The sequence below is a fragment of the Crinia signifera genome, chromosome 4, assembly GCF_055691185.1.
Source record: "Crinia signifera chromosome 4, ASM5569118v1, whole genome shotgun sequence".
Taxonomy (NCBI): Eukaryota; Metazoa; Chordata; class Amphibia; order Anura; family Myobatrachidae; genus Crinia; species Crinia signifera.
This window is the reverse complement of record NC_139220.1, coordinates 110,158,851-110,184,419: the sequence shown is the minus strand read 5'-3', so window position 1 is coordinate 110,184,419 and position 25,569 is coordinate 110,158,851. Positions and strand designations below refer to the sequence as shown.

General features: G+C 43.7%; 1 protein-coding gene across 3 annotated transcripts in view; it reads right to left on the bottom strand.

Moving 5' to 3' along the window:
* ANO4 (anoctamin 4) overlaps nt 1–25,569 on the bottom strand; it is a 231,490-nt gene that overhangs the window by 179,621 nt on the left and 26,300 nt on the right. The window contains exon 3 of one of the 3 annotated variants that reach the window (XM_083182214.1): nt 23,521–23,775. In XM_083182214.1, coding sequence (XP_083038340.1) covers nt 23,521–23,775 — 255 coding nt within the window. Of the gene's footprint in view, nt 1–2,212; nt 2,300–3,847; nt 4,441–23,520; nt 23,776–25,569 lie in introns of those variants that run through there. The other 2 variants (XM_083182215.1, XM_083182216.1) reach the window with 2 other exon arrangements.

The window sequence follows — 25,569 nt, the reverse complement described above, 5'->3', positions numbered from 1 at the left end:
GGAGCATGTAATGGGCTCCTCCATTCAGAGCGCAGCACATGCCCCTCTGACCCCTCTACAAAGTCTTATAGGATTTGCCCAGTAGTTCACTATTGAAGTGTTCCCTGGTTATACTCCGGCAGGCCCCGTTAACCCTTGAGGCTCTGGCAGCCTGGTAACTGCATGCTATGGCAGTGAGCAGGCAGGCCGCTTATGACCCGACAGGCCCTATATGCACACCTGTGCTGCCTCCGGGAATTAAGGTTAGGTATAGTGGAGATATATACTTGCCAGCAGGGCCGTCTTTCCCATTGGGCTGAATGGGCAGTTGCCCAGGGGCCAAAGGATTGTAGGGGCCCAGCCCACTGGGGAAGACGGCACTGCTCTGGGGAATGGCGGTGGGCGGCTGGGATGCGGTCAGCGGCTGTCAGCGGCGACTCAGCGGTGGCGGCGGTGATCCAGGCAGCGGGGGGCTGGGATCTTGATGTAGCAATCTGGGCGGCATATGTCGGGGATGCTCCAGGCAGCAGCTGTCAGCGTTGTCCATACAGGCAGTGGTGACTCAGACCTTGCTGTAGCGCTATTTGCCGCCGGGCGGGAAGCGCTGCTGATTCTGAAAATTCTGGCCGGACGTTGATTGGCCGGACGCTCAGCCAATCAGTGTCCGGCCAGTCTTTTCAAAATCTGCACCGCTTTCTGCCCGGCAGCAAATAGCGCTACATCAAGTTCTGAGCGAGCTGCCTGGACGGACAACGCTGACAGCTGCTGCCTGGATCCCCACCACACACCGCTACATCAAGCTCCCAGCCCCCCCCCCCCCCCCGCTGCCTGGATCACCGCCGCCACCGATGAGTCGCCTAGACAGATGCCGCTGACAGCTGCTGCCCGGATCCCCGCCACACAACTCCCAGCCCTCCTCTGCTGCTGCACATAGGTGGGTGGAGGGGGGCCCTAAAAATTATTTTGCCCAGGGGCCCAGTAGATTGTTAAGACGGCCCTGCTTGCCAGTATGCCAGGATTGGAGGCCTGTGCCGAAAGTGGCGATCACATGGCCACCAGTACCTGGATGATGGCTCTGGCGCTGTTTCAGCTGACAGGAAAAGGGCCATTAGGGATGATATGTCAACATTCTAAAATGATGACATTTCCTCACTGTATACAAAATGTGGATATGGTCAACAACAAAATTTTTTACTATGTCAGTATTCACGTATCAACACAATGAATGATGTTGGTTGGCACATCGTACCCTATCCCACTTTAAAAACCAAACTCCAGCTTGACTCCGGGTGGTGAACCCCACATTCATTACTTTTACCAAAATAATGTTTGGAAAACAAAGATAAAGATTTAAAAAAACTGTTAATAAACAAACAAAAACAAAACATACAATACAGCCTATGGCTAAGCTCTATGCTGTTCCTGAAGCTGGACATCTGCAGGTCTGGCTGTATGGTATATAGAGCTCTGACAGGGATGGGCAGCCTTCATCACCACAGCTGTTGCAGAAACCATTAAGTATCGCTAAGCATTGTGGAAAATGTATTTGGGTTACAGATAGACTGATGGATTGCGTTCATTTCTGATGCACACAAACATTTGTAACAACTCGGAAGGCAGGTCCTGGAGATGGTTATTCCTGAATCCTGAACATTTCAAAAAGATGGCATCCAAACTAACAAACAAACATTTGCAACACTGTGGATCTGGGACTCGCCTGTTTCTGTGGTCTCCTGTTTGTTAGGTATGTGACAAATAACTGTAGGGAATCGCTACATTTGCAGTCCCAGAACAATAACGCACTGACACTCGGGGTCTTGACTTTTAAAAGAGAAATGTTGAGCGGCGCTGGTTTTTACTACTTAATATTTTATTACACATTATTACTGGAAGCTAAGAGCCAACATATGACACGTTTTAAATGTCACCAAATAGGGACAAAAATAAACAGGACATATCCTATAGATACAGGTACAATATACATCTAACCTACCCTTTAGAGCTATACATTCCAGGCTTTCTTGCTCAAATAATGCCTTGCTTAAAATGTATGTAAACCCTTAATTATATTAAATAGATAATTCCCAGTAAGATACAGTACAAGGAGATTCAAAACACCATGAAAAAAATAAAATGCAAGATTTATCATAAATGTGTCTTTGGAACATATATCACACAGTGGCTGTATGGCAAAGAATAAGGATGAGCACAACAATATGCGAGATCCCCTCACCTCTTCAGTAAGCTGCAATGATGTAATCTGCAATATCTGCGTCACATGAAAACAATTCCATGTGTGTACACGATGAAACGCTCTATTACCTACAGTGTCATCCCATGCAGAAGCCCAGCCCCCTACTGGGGCTACACACAGCCAACACCTGACTTCACACAGCATACATCTGGCTACAAATAGCCCAACCATGGCTACATACAGCATACACCTGGCTACAAATAGCCCAACTATGGCTACACACAGTACACACCTGGCTACAAATAGCCCAACCATGGCTACACACAGCACACACCTGGCTACAAATAGCCCAACCATGGCTACACACAGTACACACCTGGCTACAAATAGCCCAACCATGGCTACATACAGCACACACCTGGTTACAAATAGCCCACACATGGCTGCACACAGCCCATACTTGGCTACTTACCGCCCACACCTGGCTATACGCAGCCCATGCCTGGCTACACACAGCCCACACCTGACTTCACACAGCATACATCTGGCTACAAATAGCCCAACCATGGCTACATACAGCATAAACCTGGCTACAAATAGCCCAACTATGGCTACACACAGTACACACCTGGCTACAAATAGCCCAACCATGGCTACATACAGCACACACCTGGTTACAAATAGCCCACACATGGCTGCACACAGCCCATACTTGGCTACTTACCGCCCACACCTGGCTATACGCAGCCCATGCCTGGCTACACACAGCACACACCTGACTACACACAGCAAACACTTGGCTACACACAGCACACACCTGACTACACACAGCACACACTTGGCTATATGCAGGACTCACCTGGCTACACACAGCACTTGGCCACCAAAATAATTTTTTGACCACTATCTAGGACGAAACAATCATAGCAGTGACTCTGACAAGTGTTCAACCAGAACCATAAGCTATTTGCCAGTTCTGTTACTGATTACCGAATACTGTAATACAGTATAGTAACAGCATAGTGGTAACACAGCATAGTGATAACACAGCATAGTGGTAACACAGCATAGTGGTAACACAGCATAGTGATAACACAGCATAGTGGTAACACAGCATAGTGATAACACAGCATAGTGGTAACACAGCATAATGAAGGTCACTACAAATTGTTATCACAGTTTTTAGGGACATACTAAAAGAAATGACATCAATTGTTTGGAATGCTTTGTGATAAAACATGAATTTGTCCTATTCAATCTACATGACATATTGCAGCAATATAGTAGTAGAATATAGCTGTCACATATATGTAAACGATTGGATGAGCGTATATTGTCATTTAGTAGGAATGGTGGCACTGACACCACTTACGGAACACTTCAGGGGAGCCAGACAGGCTGTACTTTGATGACTGTGCTGTACATTATCCTCCGGCAGTGCTTTGTTAACATAAATGCACTGGAACACACTGGAAAAGCCCAAACCATTAAGTCCTTGATCACTAATCAGTGTCCTGTACACCACATGGCAGTAGTTTCATTCCTGATCTATCAGACATGCAGCATAATACAGTTCAGAGAGCTAATGAATGAAGGTCAAAGAGACAAGGAGGAGAGATAAATAATGTACTGCAGCAAAAAGCTGGGCTTGTTACATTACATGCCGGGACTCACCATAGGAGCAGGAATCCACTGGCAGAAACACAGGATCCCTCTCTGCTTTCTTCAGGATAAATAACACCTGCAATCATGTCAGGATGATGCAGGGTGGCTTAGCAAGCAGGGGCTGAAAATCTCCACTCCAGTAGCCACCTGCTATAGTTACTTTACTAACAGAGCCTCACACATATCCTCCATCTACAGAATGTGATCAAGCTATAGCCAACATTCCATTTTATTATGTTTATGTTACAAGGAAGAAAGGGTGTTGAGGAATCCTCTTCCATGTGGCTAAGCTACTCTGTAAGATACCATCAGTATTCTTAGTCAGTCCCTGGAAACATCCAATCAAGAAGTGAGCAGTGTCAGCATGACGCTGGACAGAAAAAAACACATTTACTGCAGAGCATCAAAGCTGGCTTTACCATGCACTGCCTTTTACTTGCGTAGTCTCTGTGCAGAAATTCCTCTAGTAGTCTCATCAGAGCGTGCATCACCTTCAGCAGCCTCCGCTTGTTCCCTACCTATCACCCACAACAGGCTTCTGTATGGGGACATGGGTCAGAGGTGGCATTCCTCTGTTCTGCAAAACACTGAAAGATGCACCGACTGCAGTGTCCCAGTCTACACTCTCTGCAAATGTGGCAGTGGAACAAAAATGACTATATCATTCCAACAGCGGGGACAATGCTATTGTAGCATCAAAGTAGCCCTGACTCCTTATATCAGGGCTGGGACACAGCACATGTTCTGCATAGTAGCATTTCCTGCCCTGAAAACTCATCTGACTTGTTCAAGTGCACAATGCACAGGTGTTGTGTGCCCCATGCACAATGGAGGTTCCACCTCAAAGGGTCCGGCATCTGATCTGATTCATTTTAATAAACCCTTTGAGTGCCAGCGTTGATGTGAGAGACCCCCAAATATCCTCTAATAATGCCAGCCTCGCTCACAGCGGCTGTTCTTTTAGTATAAATAAACACAAATACAGCCAAATCAATTATAAATGCTTTCACAGCTGTAAATATTTGTATACAATGTTTAAGGGGGATATGCTCGGTTGATCGACGTAAAGATGGTCGACAGTCATTAGGTCGACACCACTAGGTCAGCATACTGCAAGGTCGACATAGGACAAGGTTGACAGGTCATTAGGTCGACAAAAATAGTGTCCCGAGCGCATCGAGGCGCATCGAGGCACCGTGCCCAAAGCATGGCGTGCGGTGCACTTAATCCTGTGTCCATGTCGACTGTGATGACCCCCATGTCGCCCTTTTGACTATCGAACTAGACCATGTTGACCTAATGCTTGTGTCCACCTAATGACATGTCGACCTAGATCCATGTCGACATTGCAGTATGTCGACCTAGTGGTGTCGACCTATTGACTGTAAACCATTACGTCGACCATATGATCCATACCTGTTTAAGGATTCTTTGTTATTGAACATGTGCATGCATGGCAGAGTCCTAACTATCTACCCCTTATTTATTGTATGTAGCTCATTAATAAACCCTAAACATCAGAGAATATAACAGAACAGCAATCTAGAAACAACCCTAGAGTACAGCATAGATAGTGCTGTACAGCTGGTTCCTGCTACAAAATACAGCCTTTAGTGGTCAGATCCTCACAACAATTAAGATAAAAACTTACACACACAAATCTTTTTCCATCTCTTACTTCCCGCTCACTCCTCCCTAAAGCTCACTCCTTCCTCCATTATTTCTCTTTCTTCCTCTTGTTGTTCCAGAACATCCCAAAGACGCTTGAGTGGGACTGAGATATGGGGAATTGGAGGTCAAGTCAACAGCTTGACCTCTGTCATGTTCCTGAACATGACAATTCCAGGACAATTAAGCAATGTGGAAAGGCACATTAACCTGCTGAAAGCGACCACTGCCATCAGGGAATACTGCTTCTATGAAGGGATTTATGTGGTCTGCAACAGACCTGTGACGGCAGGACACAAGGTACCCGGGCAGAGAATTTCATGGAGAATCACACTGCCACCATCGCTTAGCCTTCTTCCCATAGTGCATCCTGGTGCTATCACTTCCCCAGGTAAACATTGCACACACACCCAATTGTCCACAGGATGTAATAGAAAACATGACTGATTACCAGCCCACCTTCTTCCATTGGTCCATGGTCCAATTCTGATGCCTATTGTAGTAGTAGTAGTAGTACGTTTATTTATAAGACGCCGCAAAGTGTCCGCAGCGCCGTACATAGCAAACAAAAAACAAATTACAAGGTAACGTACAGGGTGTGTTGAAAAATACAGTATAAATAGGGGTATAGCTGGTAGAACTAAAATCAGCATCAGTTCAGAAGTAGGTGTCAAAATTGTCGAGGAGACTGAAGATGAAGTAGAGGAAGGGAAGAACAGGACAGGAGCACTGGTGAGGTAAAGAGGTAGGGTGAGTACGTGAGGAAGGAGGGCCCTACTCATAAGAGTTAACATACTAAAAATAGGTGGTCGGACGAACGAAAAACAATAGGATAAGTAGGAACGGAGGGGAACGGAGGCAGGATAGGAGGATCAAAAGAGGTTAGGAGGAGGGATAGGCTAGTCGGAAGAAGTGGGTTTTGAGGGAGCGCTTGAAGGAGGTAAGGGAATCAGAAAGCCTGATGGGTGGCGGGAGGTTGTTCCAGTGCAGGGGGGCAGCGCAAGAGAAGTCTTGGACACGGGAGTGGAAGGAGGTATTGTAAATGCATTAGGTGGTGGGACGGGGTCAGCATGACGGTCTGTAGGTATGCAGCCCCATTTGCAGCAAGCATCAAGGCACTTTGTGTCCTGATACATTTCTATCACAGATATCATTCATTTTTTCTTCAGTTTTGTGCTACAGTAGATATTTTGTGGGATCAGGCCAAGCAGGCTAGCCTTAGCTCTCCACACACATCAATAAGCCTTAAACAGCCCTGGGCATGACCCGGTGAACGGTTAGCCGTAACAGTATCATACGGAGGGAGGTCTTCATCCAGTCATCCTACTGTAGAGGTTCAGGTAAAGGCTGCTTTAGTTTGAAAGATGAAGCTAAGGGAGACTTATTAGCCACCTCCATAGAAGCAACCAAACTCTCCACAGACTTTGTTAAACCTGATGCCCATGCAGGTTCGGATCTGCAGGCCTCAGCTAATTCTGAGGATAAATAAACCATCACCCCCACCAAAGCGTAGCCCATTGAGGAGTAAACGGAGGCTCCCCTGACTCTACAAACGAGCTTCAGAGTTTGTACAATTCTCACATAATGTGGCCTTGCCATCAGGGTTAGTTAGAGTGAATTTATTCATGTCCGTGATTGAATCGGCAAATCTTTTACTTGTCTGAGATGGAATACCCCTTTTTGTGGTTGACCTGCCCATCATTGTTTCACGAGTGCAAACACACACACACCGTACCGTGGAAAAAATATCAAGAAAAGACAGGTAGAGAGTGATGTAATAGCAAAGGGGAAGAGCCAACAACCTGAAAATAATAAGGAACCTGTTCCCCTCCAACCCTCCACACCCCAGAGCACTCACTGTTCTAATAAGGCAGGAAACATGGGATGCATGTCAGGAGTAAGAAGTCCTTGCAGCTGCAGAGGAATGCACATCTGTTCTCAGCCTATAGGAGAGTAATCAGAAGCAAGACATTGCTCTAATATAGTACTGCTGGAATGCTAGATTCAACCTGCTAAAATCGAAAAAGCAAACGCCCAGGCGAGGATTGTGAGGCACCACTGTACCCGCCAGCAGGAAGACGAGCAGAAAGACGAGTGTGCATCTGGAGAGCCCACCGTCCTCCCAGGTAATGCTAGTATAATCTGCTGCCACATACGCACAAGCCATCAGAAGACCAGGTGCAGATTACTCACAGTACAGGCATCCAAGTGCTGGGTATGACTGCTGCAAACGCTAGAATTTATTGCAAAGACTTTTGAGGAAGTCCTGGCGGACTGGACTGACCGGTGTGGATTATTAGATAGACAAACAATAGGCCGACACCAAAAGGTTGACATGGAAAAGGTGTCATGGTAAAAGGTCAACATGAGTTTTTCAGCTTTTCGCACCAGTGTGGACAGCTGTCAACATAGACCTACAATTAGTGTAACGCGTACCCTAGCCATGCATCGGGTCTAATGCCTTCCTTTACTTGGCACACTTTTACCACTCCCAATTACAGTCCACGTGGTAACATTTTAATAAAATTCCCTAACATGAAAAAGATTGTGAAAAACCTGTCAAACTTTTCATGTATCTACTTTTTTCATGTTGACCTTTTGACCACGTCGACCTATTGCATCTTGAGCTTATGGTGTCGACCTATTGACTGTCTATCTAGACACTGGAGATCTGTAAACCGGAACCAGGCCTGACCAAGGTCAGGGGCATACGCACATGCAGGGGTGGTTCTGAGTACCCCCCCTACCTGCTGATCCATCAGCTCAGCAGTCATATTAAGCAGCCGCTCCAGCAGACTGGCTGTCCGGCTGCCGGTAGCTTCCTCCTGTCAGAGAGAAACAGGCTTTGGCTGGGCTGGCTGCAGCTAGCATGTAGCTCCTCCCAGGCAATGCTGCATATGGCTGTGTTAGCTGGCTGGTGGAGGCCGGGACTGTCCCCAGCAGCTGAGCAATTGCACGCTGCAAATTTTTAAGGGAGCGAGTGGGGTGTATGTTGGTGTGTATATATTGTGTGTGTGTTTGTATTCTGTGTATGTGTGTGTTTGTGTGTAAAAGCTGTGTGAATGTATGCTATGTGTGTCTGTGTATATCAGTGTTATGTGTGTGTGGGTGTGTATGCTGTGTGTATGCTTTGTATGTAAATATATGCTTTCTATGTACATTCTGTATGTATGTATGCTATATGTGTATCTGTGTGTATGTATGTTGTGTGTCTGTGTGTACATGATGTGTTTGCCATGTGTATGTGTGTATGTACTGTGTGTATATGTATGTATGTGTTTATATGTATGTATGTATATATATATATATATATATATATATATATATATATATATATATATATAGTGTGGTCGGCTGGCACTCCAATCAATAACAAATCTCTTAGGGCCTGGTGCCTTCAGCGGGGATAACGCCGGAGCAGGAACCCATCAATATGTAGAGAATAGCAGCGGCACTCAGGACTTAATCCAATGGACAAACGACTCGTAGCCAAAGACAAGTGTCTACGAGTGTCTACGAGTCGTTTGTCCATTGGATTAAGTCCTGAGTGCCGCTGCTATTCTCTACATATATATATATATATATATATATATATATACTACAATTATGAGTCACAGGGGCGTTCATCAGGGCAGCGGGCAACGCTTACCCGCTCAATAGGCAGTGAGTGCACGCTGCCTAGCGAATGGGTCTGAATTAGGCCCAAAGTGGAAGATGAATAATGAAGAGCAGATCTCAAAATAACTCAGGAATAATTGTATAGATTTTACATGTCAAGTTAGAATCACAAAAACTGCTCAGTAACACTCTGCTTGTGTCATTCACTAACCTGCATTTGTGTTGGATAATCCTTTCTTTAACCTCCCACCTTTCTTCTGTGATCACATATTCAGAAGATAAAAGGCCCTTGCTTCCTCGCTCTATGCTACATTATTGCACAGGTCAGCCCTATTTTTGTGAAGCGAAATATTGTGTAGAACACAGCAAACATTTCCGATGTCAGCAACCTTTACAGGAGCGTAGAGGAGCACTCTACCATATTTGTCAAGGCACCTGAGTCGGCTCTTAGGGTTATAAGCAAAGATTGACACCCATAACGTGAATAGCTTATTTTGAGAAAGAATAAAGATATTAGCATCACTAGTAAGCCTGCTCAAAGCAAAGGCTTCAAAAGCTAGTCTGCTACCTTGCGATTGCCTCTGTGTTTGCGCATGTGTGAGAGAAAGAGATGTAGTTTCACTCGCTGCCAACAGATGGCAGTGTTTTGAAGACACATAAACAGATACTTGACATATAGATGATGATTATAAGCATGTTCAGTGGCATAGCTACCATGTAGCAGAACCCGCGGCTGCTTGGGGGAGCGAGATCCAGCGGGATCTGTGGACAGAAATTCTCAGACACGGCACTGCAACTGCTGGCAGTCAGTGAGGAGCGTCTCCTCTCCTCTCAGAGAATCACAATGCAGCAATAACGCTGAGCAAGAGAGCTGCCTCCTATATAGCCTGGACTGGCTGTAGGGGGAGCTGAAGAGCACAGCTCCTCTAACTCCTTTCTTCTCTGTACTGGCCGGGTGAAGCTATGACTGCCCGGTGTGAGTGACAGACACTGAAGGTATGTCACATTTTGAAGGGGCTGCCATCAAGAGTGGGGGTTTGTTTGATGTTTAATAAATAGGCTGGCTGGGCAAGCACTCCAGAGCTCTGTGAGTGAGTGAGTGTGTGTGTGTGTGTGTGTGTGTGTGTGTTGGGGGGGGGGGCATCTATAATAAGTTGGTGGAGGGGGGCCCATGTGTGTATACTATGTGTATGTATCAGCATTGTGTATGTATACTCTGTATGTGTGTGTGTTGGCAGTCTGTATATATGCTATATATATATGTGTGTGTGTGTGTGTGTGTGTGTGTGTGTGTCGCACTGTGTATGTAAAATGTGTGTTTGTGACACCAATGTGTATGTATACTATGGTGTCAGTAGTGTGTGTGTATGTATAGTATATGTGTGTCAGCAGTGTGTATGTATACTATATGTGTGTCAGCAGTGTGTATGTTTACTATGTGTGTGTGTGTGTGTGTGTATGTAATGTATTTTATATGTGTGTCAGCATTGTGTAAGTATATTATGTGTGTTTGTGTCAGCTGTCTATGTCTCAACTAGGCAACATGCTGTGATGTGATATGTGTGTCTGGTTATACAAAAATATCCTCATGAGAATCCTGGGTTTGTACCTGAGCTGGCGTCTGGGTCCGCATACTCATGGGGGCGTGGAGTAGTCTGTATATGGCTGAGCATGTGCAATATGTATGCAAAGTTTTGTTATTACATATATATAATGTATAAAGGGCATTACAGTGTGTGGCACAATGTGTTACTGGTATTACAGTGTGTGTGGCGTAATGTGTAAGTGGCATTACAGGGGGAGGGGGGCGCCAGAAACTATTTTGGCAGGGGGGAGCAAAATTTATAGTTACGCCACTGAGCACGTTGCATGTAGTGTGCATGAAGCAATTTTATGAAAAATACAGTCAAATCGTACTGGTCCACCCTAATCTTTGCATTCACATATGTGCCCACAGGGCTGACTGGCACCACATGTAGGCATCATGGCGATACCCACAAAAGCCTGATACCACAGCCATTAATCTGAGGTTAGCCATCACAGACCACCTGCACATTGAGACCATGTAAATTATATCTACTGATATAAACCTCAGGTCTCATGGGAGGTGCTCTCAATTTAATATGAGTACACGTCTACAGCTCCCAAGCAGATAGAAGCAACACTCAGGTCCTGCCACTGTGACTCATCATTGTAGCATCTTGTAATATAAACAGTTTATGTGCATTACGAAGTAGTAGAAGTGCTGCAACAGGGCTGTCCGGCACCTTGTGCCAACCATGCCACATGAGCACATGACATCATGCCAAGGGGAGTGGGGCTGTAAGCAGGGCCGGCGCCACCACTAGGCAGCTCTAGGCATTTGCCTAGGGCGCCGGCACCTGGAGGGCGGCAGTTCGCCCCTCACCCCCAGCGAACTGTGTAAAAAAATTGCTGCCCCGGCGTCCTTGCAGTGCTGGGGCGGTCAGGGGTGTCCGTGCCGTAGGGGTACCTGCGGCGCTGTCATGTGTATAAAGCTGGCTGCGGCCGGCGGGGTCCCTGTAGTGAATAGCAAATAACTAGCGCTATGCGGGCGGTGGCGCGGGAAGCGCTAGTTATTTGCTATTCACTACAGGGACCCCGCCGGCTGCAGCCAGCTTTATACACATGACGGCGCCGCAGGTACCCCTACGGCACGGACACCCCTGACCGCCCCAGCACTGCAGGGACGCCGGGGCAGCAATTTTTTTACACAAGTACAGGTACCACCCCCCCTCCCTCCCCCCGGCACCGGGGCGCCCCCACCCCGACTCGCCTGGGGCGCTCCGGTGCCTTGTAAGCCACCAGGAAGCAAATCACTTCCCTGAACATCCTTAGGATACTCTGGTGGGCTGTACAGATACTACAGGCTGCAATATGTATGTCTGCAGTGACAAAGGGATGCACTGACAGCACTGAGGCAGCAATACTGGCTACAGGGTACCATTCCAGGCACCCTTCAATGCACGGCACAGCAGCACTGGGCTAGAAAGCAGAAATAGACTTGGCCTGGCAAGTCTATGGGGTATATTCAATGCCGATCAGGTAAGCTATGACGGCGAGCTGACCCCCTGCACTCCATCCAACCTGATGGAGCATGAGAGGTGCTGCAAAGACTGACCAAAGCCAATCTTGCGGCATCATATTAAAAAAAGACTTGAGGCTGTAATTGCTGCCAAAGGTGCATCAACAAAGTATTGAGCAAAGCCTGGGAATACTTATGTACATGTGATTTCTTAGTTTTTTATTTTGAATACATTTTTTTGCCTGGCAAGTCTATGGGGTATATTCAATGCCGATCAGGTAAACTATGACAGCAAGCAGTGCCTATTGCTTCCCGTCATAGCCTGCCTTAGGATTCAACTGACCTCCTGCACTCACTGTTTCCACCTCGATATTTCGAAAAAAGCGAGATGGGAACGGCGAGTGCAGCCATCAAAACGGCGAGGCTCATGGCTATAGGCAGTGCAAACCTCGCTGTTCGGGGTAAAATGGCGAGGATGGCTTGTTTTGGGCGATCCTCACTGGAAACAAGTCATCCTCACCATAAAAAACCCCTCGCCGACCACATTGAATACACCCCATGGTATCAAGAAATTACATTGTAAGCTCTATTAGAACAAGGGCTTATGTGACAGAATATCCTGTCTTCTATCACACAACATCACAGAATGGGCCTGAATCATGTAAGTATTTTCTGGAGGTGGGGTAGATGTAACATGTGCAGAGAGTAAGATTTGGGTGGTGTGTGTTCAAAATAAAATCTAAATTGCAGTGTAAAAATATCGTTTTCTAACATTTATGGTCTATATTCAAAAGTAGCCAGTAGAGATCTGTCCTCACACATCTAGGGGCAGATTTATTAAGCTTGGAGAAGAGATAAACTGGAGATAAAGTGGAGAAAAGGTAAAAGGTGATAAAGCACAGCCAATCAGCTGTGTTTGAAAAAGACAGTTGGGAGTTTATTGGCTGGTGCTTTATCTCCTTTTACCTTTTCTCCACTTTATCTCCAGTTTATCTCTTCTCCAAGCTTAATAAATCTGCCCCTAGTCTTAATACACCATGCAGTGCGAGATGCCTGCATGAGCCTTTAGGTCCGGTGCAACTTTGCTAATGATTTGACTGTGCTGATTAATTTGATATACAGTGTATCTGGAAAGTATCACAGAGCTTCTTTTTTTCCAATTTTATTATGGCACAGCCTTATTCCAAAATAGAATTCATTTTTCCCTCAAAATTCTACACACAGTGGGGCAGATGTATTAAGCCTTAACAAGAGATAAATGCAAGGGTAATAAAGAGAGATAAACGTCCAGCCAATCAACTGCTAACTGCCATGTCACAGGCTGTGTTTGAAAATAGTCAGCTAGGAGCTGATTAGCTGGACATTTATCTCTCTTTATCACCCTTACATTTATCTCTTGTTAAGGCTTAATACATGTGATTACTTAGTTCTTTATTTTGAATATATTTTAATCGAATTTTGAGGGGAAAAAATGAATTTATTCCATTTTGGAATAAGGCTGTAACATAACAAAATGTGGAAAAAGTGAACGTTGTGAATACTTACTGGCTGCACTGTATTACACTTGTATATTTATTTGTGACTGAGACTATGCACAGAGCAGAACAAAAATTTGGCTGCTACATTGTAGCACATAATGTACAAATTTAAGGGGCATACACACGGGGCGATTTCAGCCCCTTTTCTAGCGATCTGACTAGATCACTTAGAAAAGGAGCACAGATCAATCCGTGTTTATGCCTTGCAGCGATGGCCGGTCCTGCATGTCGCTATTGGCCTGCAGGGAAAGCCGGTTCTTGATCTGGCTTTTCTTTGATCGCTGGGCTTTGACCATTAAAAATAGGCAAAACCCCCATGAGCAAACTTCCCTCAGTACAAAGCATAGCAGGTGCATCACAGGACACCCGCAATATGTACTGAGCAATTGTGATTCAGCACTTAGATAGAATGCCGGGTTACCCCGTGTGTACGGGACTTTAGGCTCTGGGGCCTATTTGTCAATGAGAGATATAACTTGTTGAGAATGATAAAACTCGTTGCGTATGGTAAATGGTAGTACTGCAGCCAATCAGCTCTCATCTGTCATTTTTCAAACACATGACAGGAGCTGATTGCCTGGAGCACTAATTATCGTACGCAATGATTGTTATCACTCACAGCGAGTTTGATCACTCGTTAATTAATTAATTAGTCCCTCAGTCTCACACAGATACAGTATACACGTGTCATATATCCAGTTATTCACAGTCTTCCTGTTTCAATACATTACCACTAACACACATGCTACAAGATTCTCATGCGAACTGGACTACAGCAAATATGTATGAGGCCATATCTGTATTTACCCTGCATAGAAAATATAAATGTGTATGCAACATGGTTTGTTTCAGAAACAAAGGCGGTTATTCAGATATGATTTATTCTGTGCGAAATTGTAGCGGCCTGCGATCAGATAGTTGCCGTCCAGACAGAATGAAAACTGAATGACTTGCGAAAGTATCGGCGATCGTATGTGCGACTCACTCACCATCAAATCATTTTCGACTGTTTGGCTTTGCCCATGCATATTTGATCCTTGAGCATGCGCAGTCATTCATTAATTGATAAGCTTGCGAATTCGCACAACAGTGATCTTGTCTGAATAACCCCCAAGTTACTTGCTTTTTTCTTTATTTCCAAAATACAGAGTGTGGCCTTCTAAGAGGCAGCATTATGGATTAAGTAATAGAATATGGCCCTCTGGTGGTTTATTATAGTAGCTTCATCAATGAGAGCTAATCATATTAGCTGAAATGATACTCCTATTGCAGCCTTCTGTTCTAATGTAACAAAATGCATCATTGCTCTTACAAGAAATGTATTTTTAAAAGACTCCATCACAATTATTAATGCTTTGGTTGTATGTTTAAATCCAAGTGCTGAAAATAGGAAAATTGGGTGCTATAAAGGCCCTTATACACTAGCAAAGGCAAATTCCTTCTCAGATGGATAAAACCATGGCCCTTATTCAGATCTGATCGCAGTACACATTTGTTCTCAAAATGGGCAAAACCATGTGCACTGCAGGTGGGGCAGATATAACATGTGCTGAGAGAATTAGATTTGGGTGGGGTTTTACTGCAAAGTGAGATCTTAAGGAGCCCATACACGCACCGATCCCGGCGTGCGATCTGGGCTAAAATAGCATCGCATTGCATGCCTTGTGCATGCGTTGTGCATGCAATGCGATGCAAATCATGTACAAAAAGTATGTGCAGCACATACTTTTTGTACTGTGCGTTGAGGTGCCGCGGGAGCGCGCACCTCAAAGCACAGATTGCACCAGCGGGTATGGGCACCTTATATTGCAGTGTAACAATAAAGCAGTCAGTATTTTCCCAGCACAGAAACAAAATAAGTCATCCTCCTGCAGTGAAGCATGGTTTTGTCCATTTGAGAAGGAACTTGCCTTTGTGAGTGAACCAGAAAAAGGGCCAAAGTGTAGGAAAGTAAGAATGAGTATAAGAAATAGATAGAGAAAAGGTACTGTAAGCAATGGAAATTGTTGATATAATGGAAAAATATAAGAATAAAAATTGTTATATTTAAAAATAAAAGCTCAAATAAAAATATAAAATTGTAAAAAAAAATGCAAAATTCAATTTATTTTATTTGCTACAATAAAATAAATTGTTTCAAGTGGCTGGAGTGCGGCACGTCTGTTGGGATATACAAGCATTGGTTGCTGTGCGGGCACCCGCCCAAGTTATCTGTTCAGTGGCTGTGCCGGATCAACTGGAATTGTATATATATATATATATATATATATATATATATATATATATATATATATATATATATATATATATATATATATATATATATATATATATATATATATATATATATATATGGGATGGCGGCCTGGCACTCCCAATACCTTGGGGTATCTGCCCCGGTGCCCTCAGGAACAAATTGTATAGAAAGACAATAAACAAACAGCAGCACTCTGGGGAACTTGAAATAAACTTGTATTGTGGTCGGAAGCGGGACCATTTGTCTACAGCAAAAAGATAGACAACCATTAGGTAGACACCATTAGTTAGAAAAGCAAAAAGGTCGACATGCCAAAAGGTCGACACTGCCATTAGGTCGACAGTATCTAGGTCGACAGTCAAAAGGTCGACAGTCAAAAGGTCGACATGGGGTTTTGCACTGGTTTTTTTACCCAAATGACGACACATTCGACATGGACACAGTTTGAAGTGAACCGCAGCCCCTCGCTTCGCTCGCAATGCTTCAGGCACGGTGCCTCACTGCGCTCGGCACACTATTTTATTCTCACACCTCGCCCTAGTGAATAGTAGGGCATGAAATACCGCCTGTCGGCACATGTCGGCTCAAAAAAAGGCGAAAAACCCCATGTCGACCTTTTGACTGTCGACCTAGACACTGTCGACCTAATGACAGTGTCGACCTTTTGGCATGTCGACCTTTTGGCTTGTCTAACTAATAGAGTCAACCTAATGGTTGTCTATCTTTTTGCTGTAGACAAATAGTCCGGATACCCTTGTGGATACCTGAGAAATACTCGGGCGAATTAAGGGAACCAAGCACTCCTGGGAATTGAGGGCAATTTACGATCAAGCTCATATTATAGTGGTTGGAGATCACTATTAACGGTACACCTGCACTTTTTGGGGTGCTATTTTCACAGATGGTGAAGCATCAACATACTGCACTAGGAGGCGCCCATCTCATCTTTTTTTCCATATATATATATATATATATAAAGAGCACTTACCCCCTTCCTTTGCAGGTGAGGATTGAACCGGCACACGAATGTAGTAGTGAAAAAAAAGCGTTTTAATGTACAAGCATAATTTGCACAGACAGTCAGCTGTAACCTAACAGCTGTTTCCTAGGAAGTGGTTGAAACAGCTGTTAGGTTACAGCTGACTGTCTGTGCAAATTATGCTTGTACATTAAAACGCTTTTTTTTCACTACTACATTCGTGTGCCGGTTCAATCCTCACCTGCAAAGGAAGGGGGTAAGTGCTCTTTATTATCTGATTAAGTTCCTGGCACCGAAGACCTGTTACCTTCATGTTGAGTGCCATCCTGTTAAGCAACTTTGATATATATATATATATATATATATATATTTTTTTTTATATATATATATATATATATATATATATACACAACCCAATAGTGATCTGGAGCCTATAACTCTCAATTAACATCAACAGTTTTAACGGGATTGTTCGTAATCTCCAACACGGTTTAAGAAGAGGCATTGTTCATCCACAAGATGCTTTTTATTAAAAGGTTTTCCAGATGTCAACAGAATACAAAAAGATCCCAACGCGTTTCGTCAACCAAGTGACTTCATCAGGGGGATATTAATAAATCTATATAATTAGGTTATGGTTATGCTCCATATTTCCATAGAAGATTTGAGGTATTAAAGATCCTTTCAAATGTTTCAAAACTCGTATAATCACCAATAAATGATAAAAACGATGCAATTCCAGCTGTGTGGCTTCAGAACAAATAAGCCTGTAGACTGGAGCTCTGTTTCCTGCAGTGCTGGAGATCACCAGCACTGCAGGAAACAGAGATTAGAAAAAAGATGTATGCCCTCCACCGTAGATTAGTGCTAAAAAATATAACTTCCCTGTTTGAAGGCCCGTATCTAGATTCCGTCTCACATGTGAGACGGAATCTAGACACGGGCCTTCAAACAGGGAAGTTATATTTTTTAGCGCTAATCTACGGTGGAGGGCATACATCTTTTTTTCTAATTTCTTCACCTTTGGAGGTTTGGTGTTCCCTCCAAGCCCTCACTGCTTTATTGCGCCATAGGAATCCCCCCAATCCGTTTATTCACTGCAGGAAACAGAGCTTCAGTCTACAGGCTTATTTGTTCTGAAGCCGCACAGCTGGAATTGCATCATTTTTAACGATGAAGAAAGGTGTTTGTTTTTACAGGTTGTGCATGTTTAAACAAACAATACAGACAGCTGACCCACTTTCAACCAGAAGGTCCTGGTTTTCGTCACCCCTGATTGGGTCAGCTGTCGGTATACTACGTAGATTGGGTGAGTTTGAAATTCGCTAAACCCTGTGCACCAACCGGATTCCACACAGCGAGTGCCTTCCTGCCTTGTTTGATATATATATATATATATATATATATGAGACACTTACCCCCTCAGAGAAAGGATGGATCCGGCACACGGTAGTATAGGTGAAAAAAAAAAGGTTTATTAAGAGTGCAACATTGCACTAAGTGACAGCTGCTGACCTGACAGCGATTTCAACTGCTGGGTGCAGTTTTCATCAGAGGTATATATATATATATATATATATATATATATATATATATATAACACCTTGTGACACAGTTCTTTTAATCATAGCAACCCATTTAGGCACTACAAAATGACAAATGAGACATTACTATATTATTCATGTAGCACTCAATTGCAGGCTAAGCCTACAGCTGAATTAGTCCCCACCACTAGTAACTAATAAGTACAAGCCTAAGAAAGAAACTGCTCCAAAAGGGTGAAGCACATTTGTTGGCACACTGCTCAATCAGATTGTGATGTCATTAAGGCGCTAAAAGGGAGGGGTAATTCTGGTTAGGAAAAAAACATTTTGTCTCCCAATTGCACACATATGAGTGAGAAATATCTACATTATAATCAGATAATACAGAGATCTTGGTTGCGTATATCTGCAGATATAGGGCTAAGCCCCCAGGCCGTACGTCAAGGCCTCTCTGTCACTGGGGGTCCCTGGTGCGTCAGCTTGGCAGCTTGGCAGAGGTCAGCTGCTGTCAGCAGAGACCACAATGATTTTACACTACCCCACTACCCCGTTGTGTGCCGGATAACCCACCTGCATCACTGACACCTCCTCTGACTGTGCGACAGTCAGAGGAGGCAAGCGGCAGTGCAATGAGTGCGGGAGCCGCATTTCATTAAAAAAAGAGCCACTTGCGGCTCAAGAGCCACAGGTTGGCCACCCCTGGTCTAGAGTTTTGCATCACATGCACACTGAGTAGGTGTTGGGGTGTGGTTGTGTAGATTACATAACTTCCTTTCCAAAACTGGCATCATTTGAGCTCATTGTGTGGCTAAGAAGGTATAATGTATGTCTCATCCACAATGTATACAACATACACAAAAGGCAGGTTTCTGGGCTTTATACCACATAAAACAAGTGAAGGCATACAGAAACTGACAACATTTAAAAAACACAGATGTTACCAAGGACAAGATTCTGTAAACAGCCTTTATGCCAGCACTCTCCTTACATAAGTGTATGTTCAAATCCCCTCCTTCCCATTAAGAGCACATTGGTGGGGTCTTCCTCCAAAGGCAAATACCATTAACTCTATTTAGCAAGCAGTAGCACTTGCATATAATGGAGACCTTGCCAATCACCTTTGAGGCTGCTCAGGTTTCTATACATTAGGAGAATACTGACACAGCGGCTCTCTTAGCCCCATTGTGCTCGATCACTATTAACCAGCGATGGTCCAAGTCATATAAATGCAGGAAGCCAGATTAAAGCAAACTGTGAGATCTAGGAGGAGGAACAACCCCAAAGTATTAGTATTAGGAAGGGAAAAATAAGTGTTATTATAACGCAAATATGGGCCAAGATTAATCCTTCAAAAAAAGTAATACCCAATCACGTTTTCTAGTCATCGACAATTTACACAAACATGATTACCCAGATACTTTTAGAAATCAATCATTTTAGTTCATTCATATTTAGTTTACAATTAATATATATGCAAACTCATATAGGTGTATCTCAGAGGACACTGGTTCATCACAGAGGACAATAGCCCCAGTTCATTGAACACAGTGAAGATTGATCAGATGACCGGAAGGATAGGGACTCTGTATTCTGAACCTGGTTATATTTTGTAAGGTATACTTTTGACAGTTAATTACTATCAGTTAAAAAAGTTCACTAGTAAGAAGCTATATTAACCAATACACCATGGCAATGACTCTAGTTGACTCAGTAAACTGCGAACTGCTAATCCCAATAAATATGCCCCCACCGCTGTAACCCCTCGCAACCATGCGATGTGTAATGAAGACACATCCCCTTGCATGTGCCAGCTGCAGGATAAATCATTTGGGGGTTGCCGACCATCGCATGAGTTCTCCTGCCTTTGCACATAAGTCAGTGGAGTCAAGGGGCCTTATTCTAGTTCACTCTTTCTGACAAAATCCTTCTTAGATGGACAAAACCATGTGCGCTGCAGGTGGGGCAGATGTTACTTGTGCAGAAAGAATTATATCTGGGTGGGGTTTTACTTCAAAGTGAGATCTATATTGCAGTGTAAAAATAAAGTAGCCAGCATTTACCCTGCACAGAAACAAAATAACTCACCCAAATCTAATTCTCTTTGCACATTTTACATCTGCCCCCCTGCAGTGCACATGGTTTTGTCTATCTAAGAAGGATTTTATCAGAAAGAGTAAACTAGAATAAGGCCCATGGTGTGCGACTGACGTAGTATGACGTTAGCCGCCCATCCCTGGCACACCACGTCCTGCCCGCAATCCCATGGTAACACCCGTTTTATAGGGATACCCATGTCCGTTCGCAGCCACCGCCCCTGTCCGCCTCCATCCGGGAGGCGCAAACCAGGAGCATTGTCAGTGCTGACCCAAATTCGGTTCACTGCGATTGCTCCAGAATCGGCCCCCATATGCTTTCTTGGTTCTCAACTCTAATAGGCTGACTAACTTTTTTACAGATTTGCACCTGTAATACTAATTTTATGAATTTCATGTATAAAAAGTCTTTACATGTTCACTATACAGATCAAAGCCCCATCCACATTATTTGACATATAGCTAAATATGAATAGCGCAGCCACAGAGCTCCAGATAATGAGAGATGCCTTTTGGTAAAAGTGGTAGTGATCCCTTACACCCAGCATAAGCCTCAATACTACTAACGGATGCCAGCAGCTACTGCACAAATAAATGGTACTGTAACTGCAGAGTAGTAAAGCTGCAGTTATAACAATAACCTTGTAACCTTTGAATAAAGAATATGAGAAGGTCAAACAAGTCACAAACCACGTCTACTTAGCCAAATGTCCGACTTCATTTATATATAGCTCTTAAATAGGTTGGTAATTGCTGAGCAGGGAGACACAGACAACAGCAGAAGGGAAGGGACATTTGATACTGGGAAAAGGAACAATGCATGTCTGACCTGTAGCACAAGGTATTAGATTCCAAGTCACTCTCTCAACACAACAATATTCAAGTAATCGGGTATTGCAATTTAAGTTTGATGATTAGGTTCACCCATCACAACCATGCTGTAGAACATTAACAACCATAATAATGAATGCCTAGTTTAAACAAGGAAGAGTTTTGCTGAAAGGAACACAGCATTTTTGGAAAAGTAAAGATATGTAAAACTAGTGATATTAAGGCACAAGCTCTACCAGGGCTTAATTATATCAGATTTGCTATTTTTCTTCCTTACGGACCAGTTTCTGCACCATTTCATTAACTGTTGCCTGATGTGTGCTAACATACCATGGCTTCTTTTTAATCTTGTTTTTAAAAACAATCATTGGAACAAAAGCATGCTACTATAGATTCAATGGGAACTGAAGTTTCATTTTACTCCTGCCAGACAAACAAAGCACTTCATAGTATAAAAAAATATAGGTATGGTGAACGCGGATTCAATACAAATGAAGACATGATTATTAAAGCATAAAGTAATCAATGATCAAAGTATATCTGATTGTTCCCCATACATATAAGGATGACCTCCCCGGTTTTTAGATATGTGCCTTGAACACAGCAACAGTGATAGAAGTAACAGTTTATAAATGTACAGATGTATCATTATTGTCCTTTATCTAAACAAAGCCAATACAGTATATCCTGTAATGATTATACTGTATATGGCATTTGGTTATATCAATGGACTAAACTTTGATTGTAGCACTTTCAGGGATACTGATGAAAATTCAAGTACAGTACCTCATTCTTCTCTCTTGTGAGCATCATCTCTTCTGTGATGTCAGCCATTTCTATAATAGCACTGGCCTATCAGAGTAGGAGAAGTGAGTCATGCCTCTTTTACACCAAAATCCCTGGTCGGACCCTGGTCTTCGAACACAGGAGTTTCTAGGGTCGGACCCAGCTTCATACCCCAGTTACACAGTACTTCAACCTGGGTCAGACCCAAGTCTTCGCAGTTTACACTAAACCTGGGTCATTCCTGCTTTTCCCTATGGATGCCAGGGGTTGCCAGGGGTTCCATGCTCGTTGCCAGGAGGGATTACATGCCCGTTGCCAAAGGGGGTTACATGCTCATTGTCATAGGGGTTACATGATCGTATGGTTGTTGCCAAGGGTGATTAAATATTCATTGCCATAGGGGGCTACATGATTGTAGCCAGGGGATAACATGGTTATTGTTAAGGGGGATTACATGTTCGTTGCTCAGGGGGAGCTAAATTGCCCATTCGCCCACCTGCCCATCGCTGGAGTGGGAGGCACATCACTCACCCTCCTCTAAGCACTTGGTCCCGTTACTGCTTGTTAGTGCTGGCTGCCACTGCCTGTCAGAGCAGCGCACACAGGTCGGAGGTAGAGTCTCTGCATTCCATGCTGCTCTCACTCTCTCCCTCTGGTACCCTGGAGCACTGGTGCCGGGGGCTCGCCTGCTGCTGACATTGCCTCTCTAACTGAAAGGATTCAGCCCATCACCCTCTCTCCCCTCCCTGCACCGCCCAGCCACACACCTGTCACTGCAAGCGCCTTCCCCGGCCCCCGGATTGGGCAGTGGGTACTAGGCTGAAGCCCCCCTGACTGCCCTGTCCTGCGATGCTCGGCTCCTCCTCCTACTTGGATGTCCCCCCCCTTGAGTTGATACCATTTACACCGCCCACTACCCAGTTCCTACCAGTGTTACACCCTGGTCAGGACCTGGGTAGGATTCCCGTGCAAATGGACCCTTTTACACCAATACTAACCCAGGTTCACGAGGCAAAAACACGTTTTTTGCGGTGGTGTAATATGAACAAATGTTTTGAAATGTCCACATAGGACTATATTTAATTAAACTAATTGTTTTGCTTAATCAATACACTAATTGAACTTGATTGAAAATATGGTTCCATGCAGTCATTCTGTCTTATTTTAAGGTTCTAGATCTACATACTCAGTCTTCTCTTGTGTAGCAATAGCTATTTAGTGGTCGGGAAAGTTAACTAGAGTGTTGCACATGAGGCCACCACTAGTCACGTGCTCAATGGAAAGCAGGTTTTAAGAAAAGCAAAGGATTAGGAAGACACTATTACCTTGGTTGCTTTCTAAATCCTGACTTAGAGTTTCCAGACTACTGCTGCGAGATACTGTAGGTATAATGGACAATGAGGTTGGGCAGGATAAAGATGCTGATAAATCCATCTGTGTCAGAAAGGAGCAGGATACAGGTGATGTTGGAACATCAGGATTGAGCTGGGATTGTTCTGACGGATGATAAGACTCCTTGTGAACATATGGGGGTTTCCAGTGTGATATTCCTATTGAAACTGGACCTTTAACTTCAAAACCTATAGAACAGTAAATAAATAAAATGTTGATCACAAAATCCACAACTTCTATCTTGACAGAACCATACTTATTTCTGTTTCAAGGGCAATAATATAAATTCTTGCAATGTCAATGGTAATAAAGTAGATAATATTTGCTTTACATCTGTTCTACTGGCCCTAAAAAGCCTGCCAGGCCATGATGGCCTTATGGGCTTGTAGCACTTGTAGTTCACCAGTAAAAAAAATAAAAGGAAAAGAAAATACACAAACTGTTGGAAAGCTATCTTACTAAATAAATATACCTTAAAACTCCTTTTTATTACATTTATTACCCACAAAAGAAAGAAACACAGTCCTCTTTGGCGCAAAGTAAAATCCCTGGGATCTTGGCAATCAATAAACAAAAAATAGCCACTCATGGTCATCTCCCATAGGAATGACTGGGGCCATGGTAGTGGCCAGGGGAACTAGATCCACATCTACTGCCAAACATTGTTGGACTGTGCTGCAACCTGACACTGGCAGGGAAGTCCAGGAAGGAGTATTTTGTACCTGGTGGAATGGGTATTGTTGGAGGGTATGAGATCACAGCAGTTCCCATGTGATGACCAATCCCATCTGTCTATGAGGATAAGTTGCATAGGTTTTTTTTTTTGTTACAAGACCTCATGTATGCTACATGGACTAAAGTGGACTGTATTTCTTTCTTTTGTACTTAATAAATAAGTTACCTGGCAGATGAGGAGTGCTTCTGCGCTCTGTCTATTCACAGTGCACAGGTAACTGAGCTGGTAGTCTCTAGGACCCACTGTGGCTCAGCAAGAAGACTTGAACTCTGACATGAGCTACTGCATGCGAATTGTTGTCGCATCTTTCATCCTCACTGATCTAGGAGACTGGATGCACCTAGTGAGACTAAGCCATACAGAGCCATACAGAGCCATACTGTACACTGCAAGTATCATAAGCCACCATTGCTATTAGAAGGGCATAGCGCTACCATATATTGGAGAATTCACCATCTTACCAGGCAGCACACTGCAACTTCCAGCAATGTGTAGACTAGATGGGCCAAGTGATTCTTATCTGACGTCAAATTCCATGTAATACCCTTGCGCTCCAGGGTGTTCCAGACAGTTATTATGCATAGCCATCCGTGTCTCTATGCTATAGTGTATCTGTTGTTCTACTTGGTTAAACTGACCTGAGATCTGATTAATATGCACCATGTGTGGACTAACCACCACCAGTACCATCATATACTTTGGCCTAATGTATTATTTACCAACTTGATGATTACCAACAGGAAAACACCCAATGCACTTTCCATTCATCTACCCTGTGTTACCCTGCTACTATAAACAAATGGTGTATGTGTGTATTAATAAAATTATTTTTATATGGTAAGTATTTTTCTTAATTAAAAAAAAGTCCTCAATTAATATTTTTTTTTCACTTTAAACATGAGGAAATGGGGTACAGAAAAGCAAGGGAAGGGAGAAGGGTAGACAAGACATAGAGGTTAACAATCAAAACAATTAATTGCAGATGTAAACATTACAGTAGGCAATCAATAGGACATCATACAGACACAAAAACAAACTGTTTCATAGGGTTCAGTTGAAGGGCACAGTGTCTACCGGTTTGTTCAAAATACAGGTTGAGTATGCCGTATCCGAATATCCGTTATCCGAATTATTCCGAAAACCATACATTCCAGAAAGTGAAAAAAAAATGTTTTTTTGCTAAAAACTCAATGGGGACATTTGTAACAGCCCTACTGAGGGAATGATATGTAACTGGCACTATATA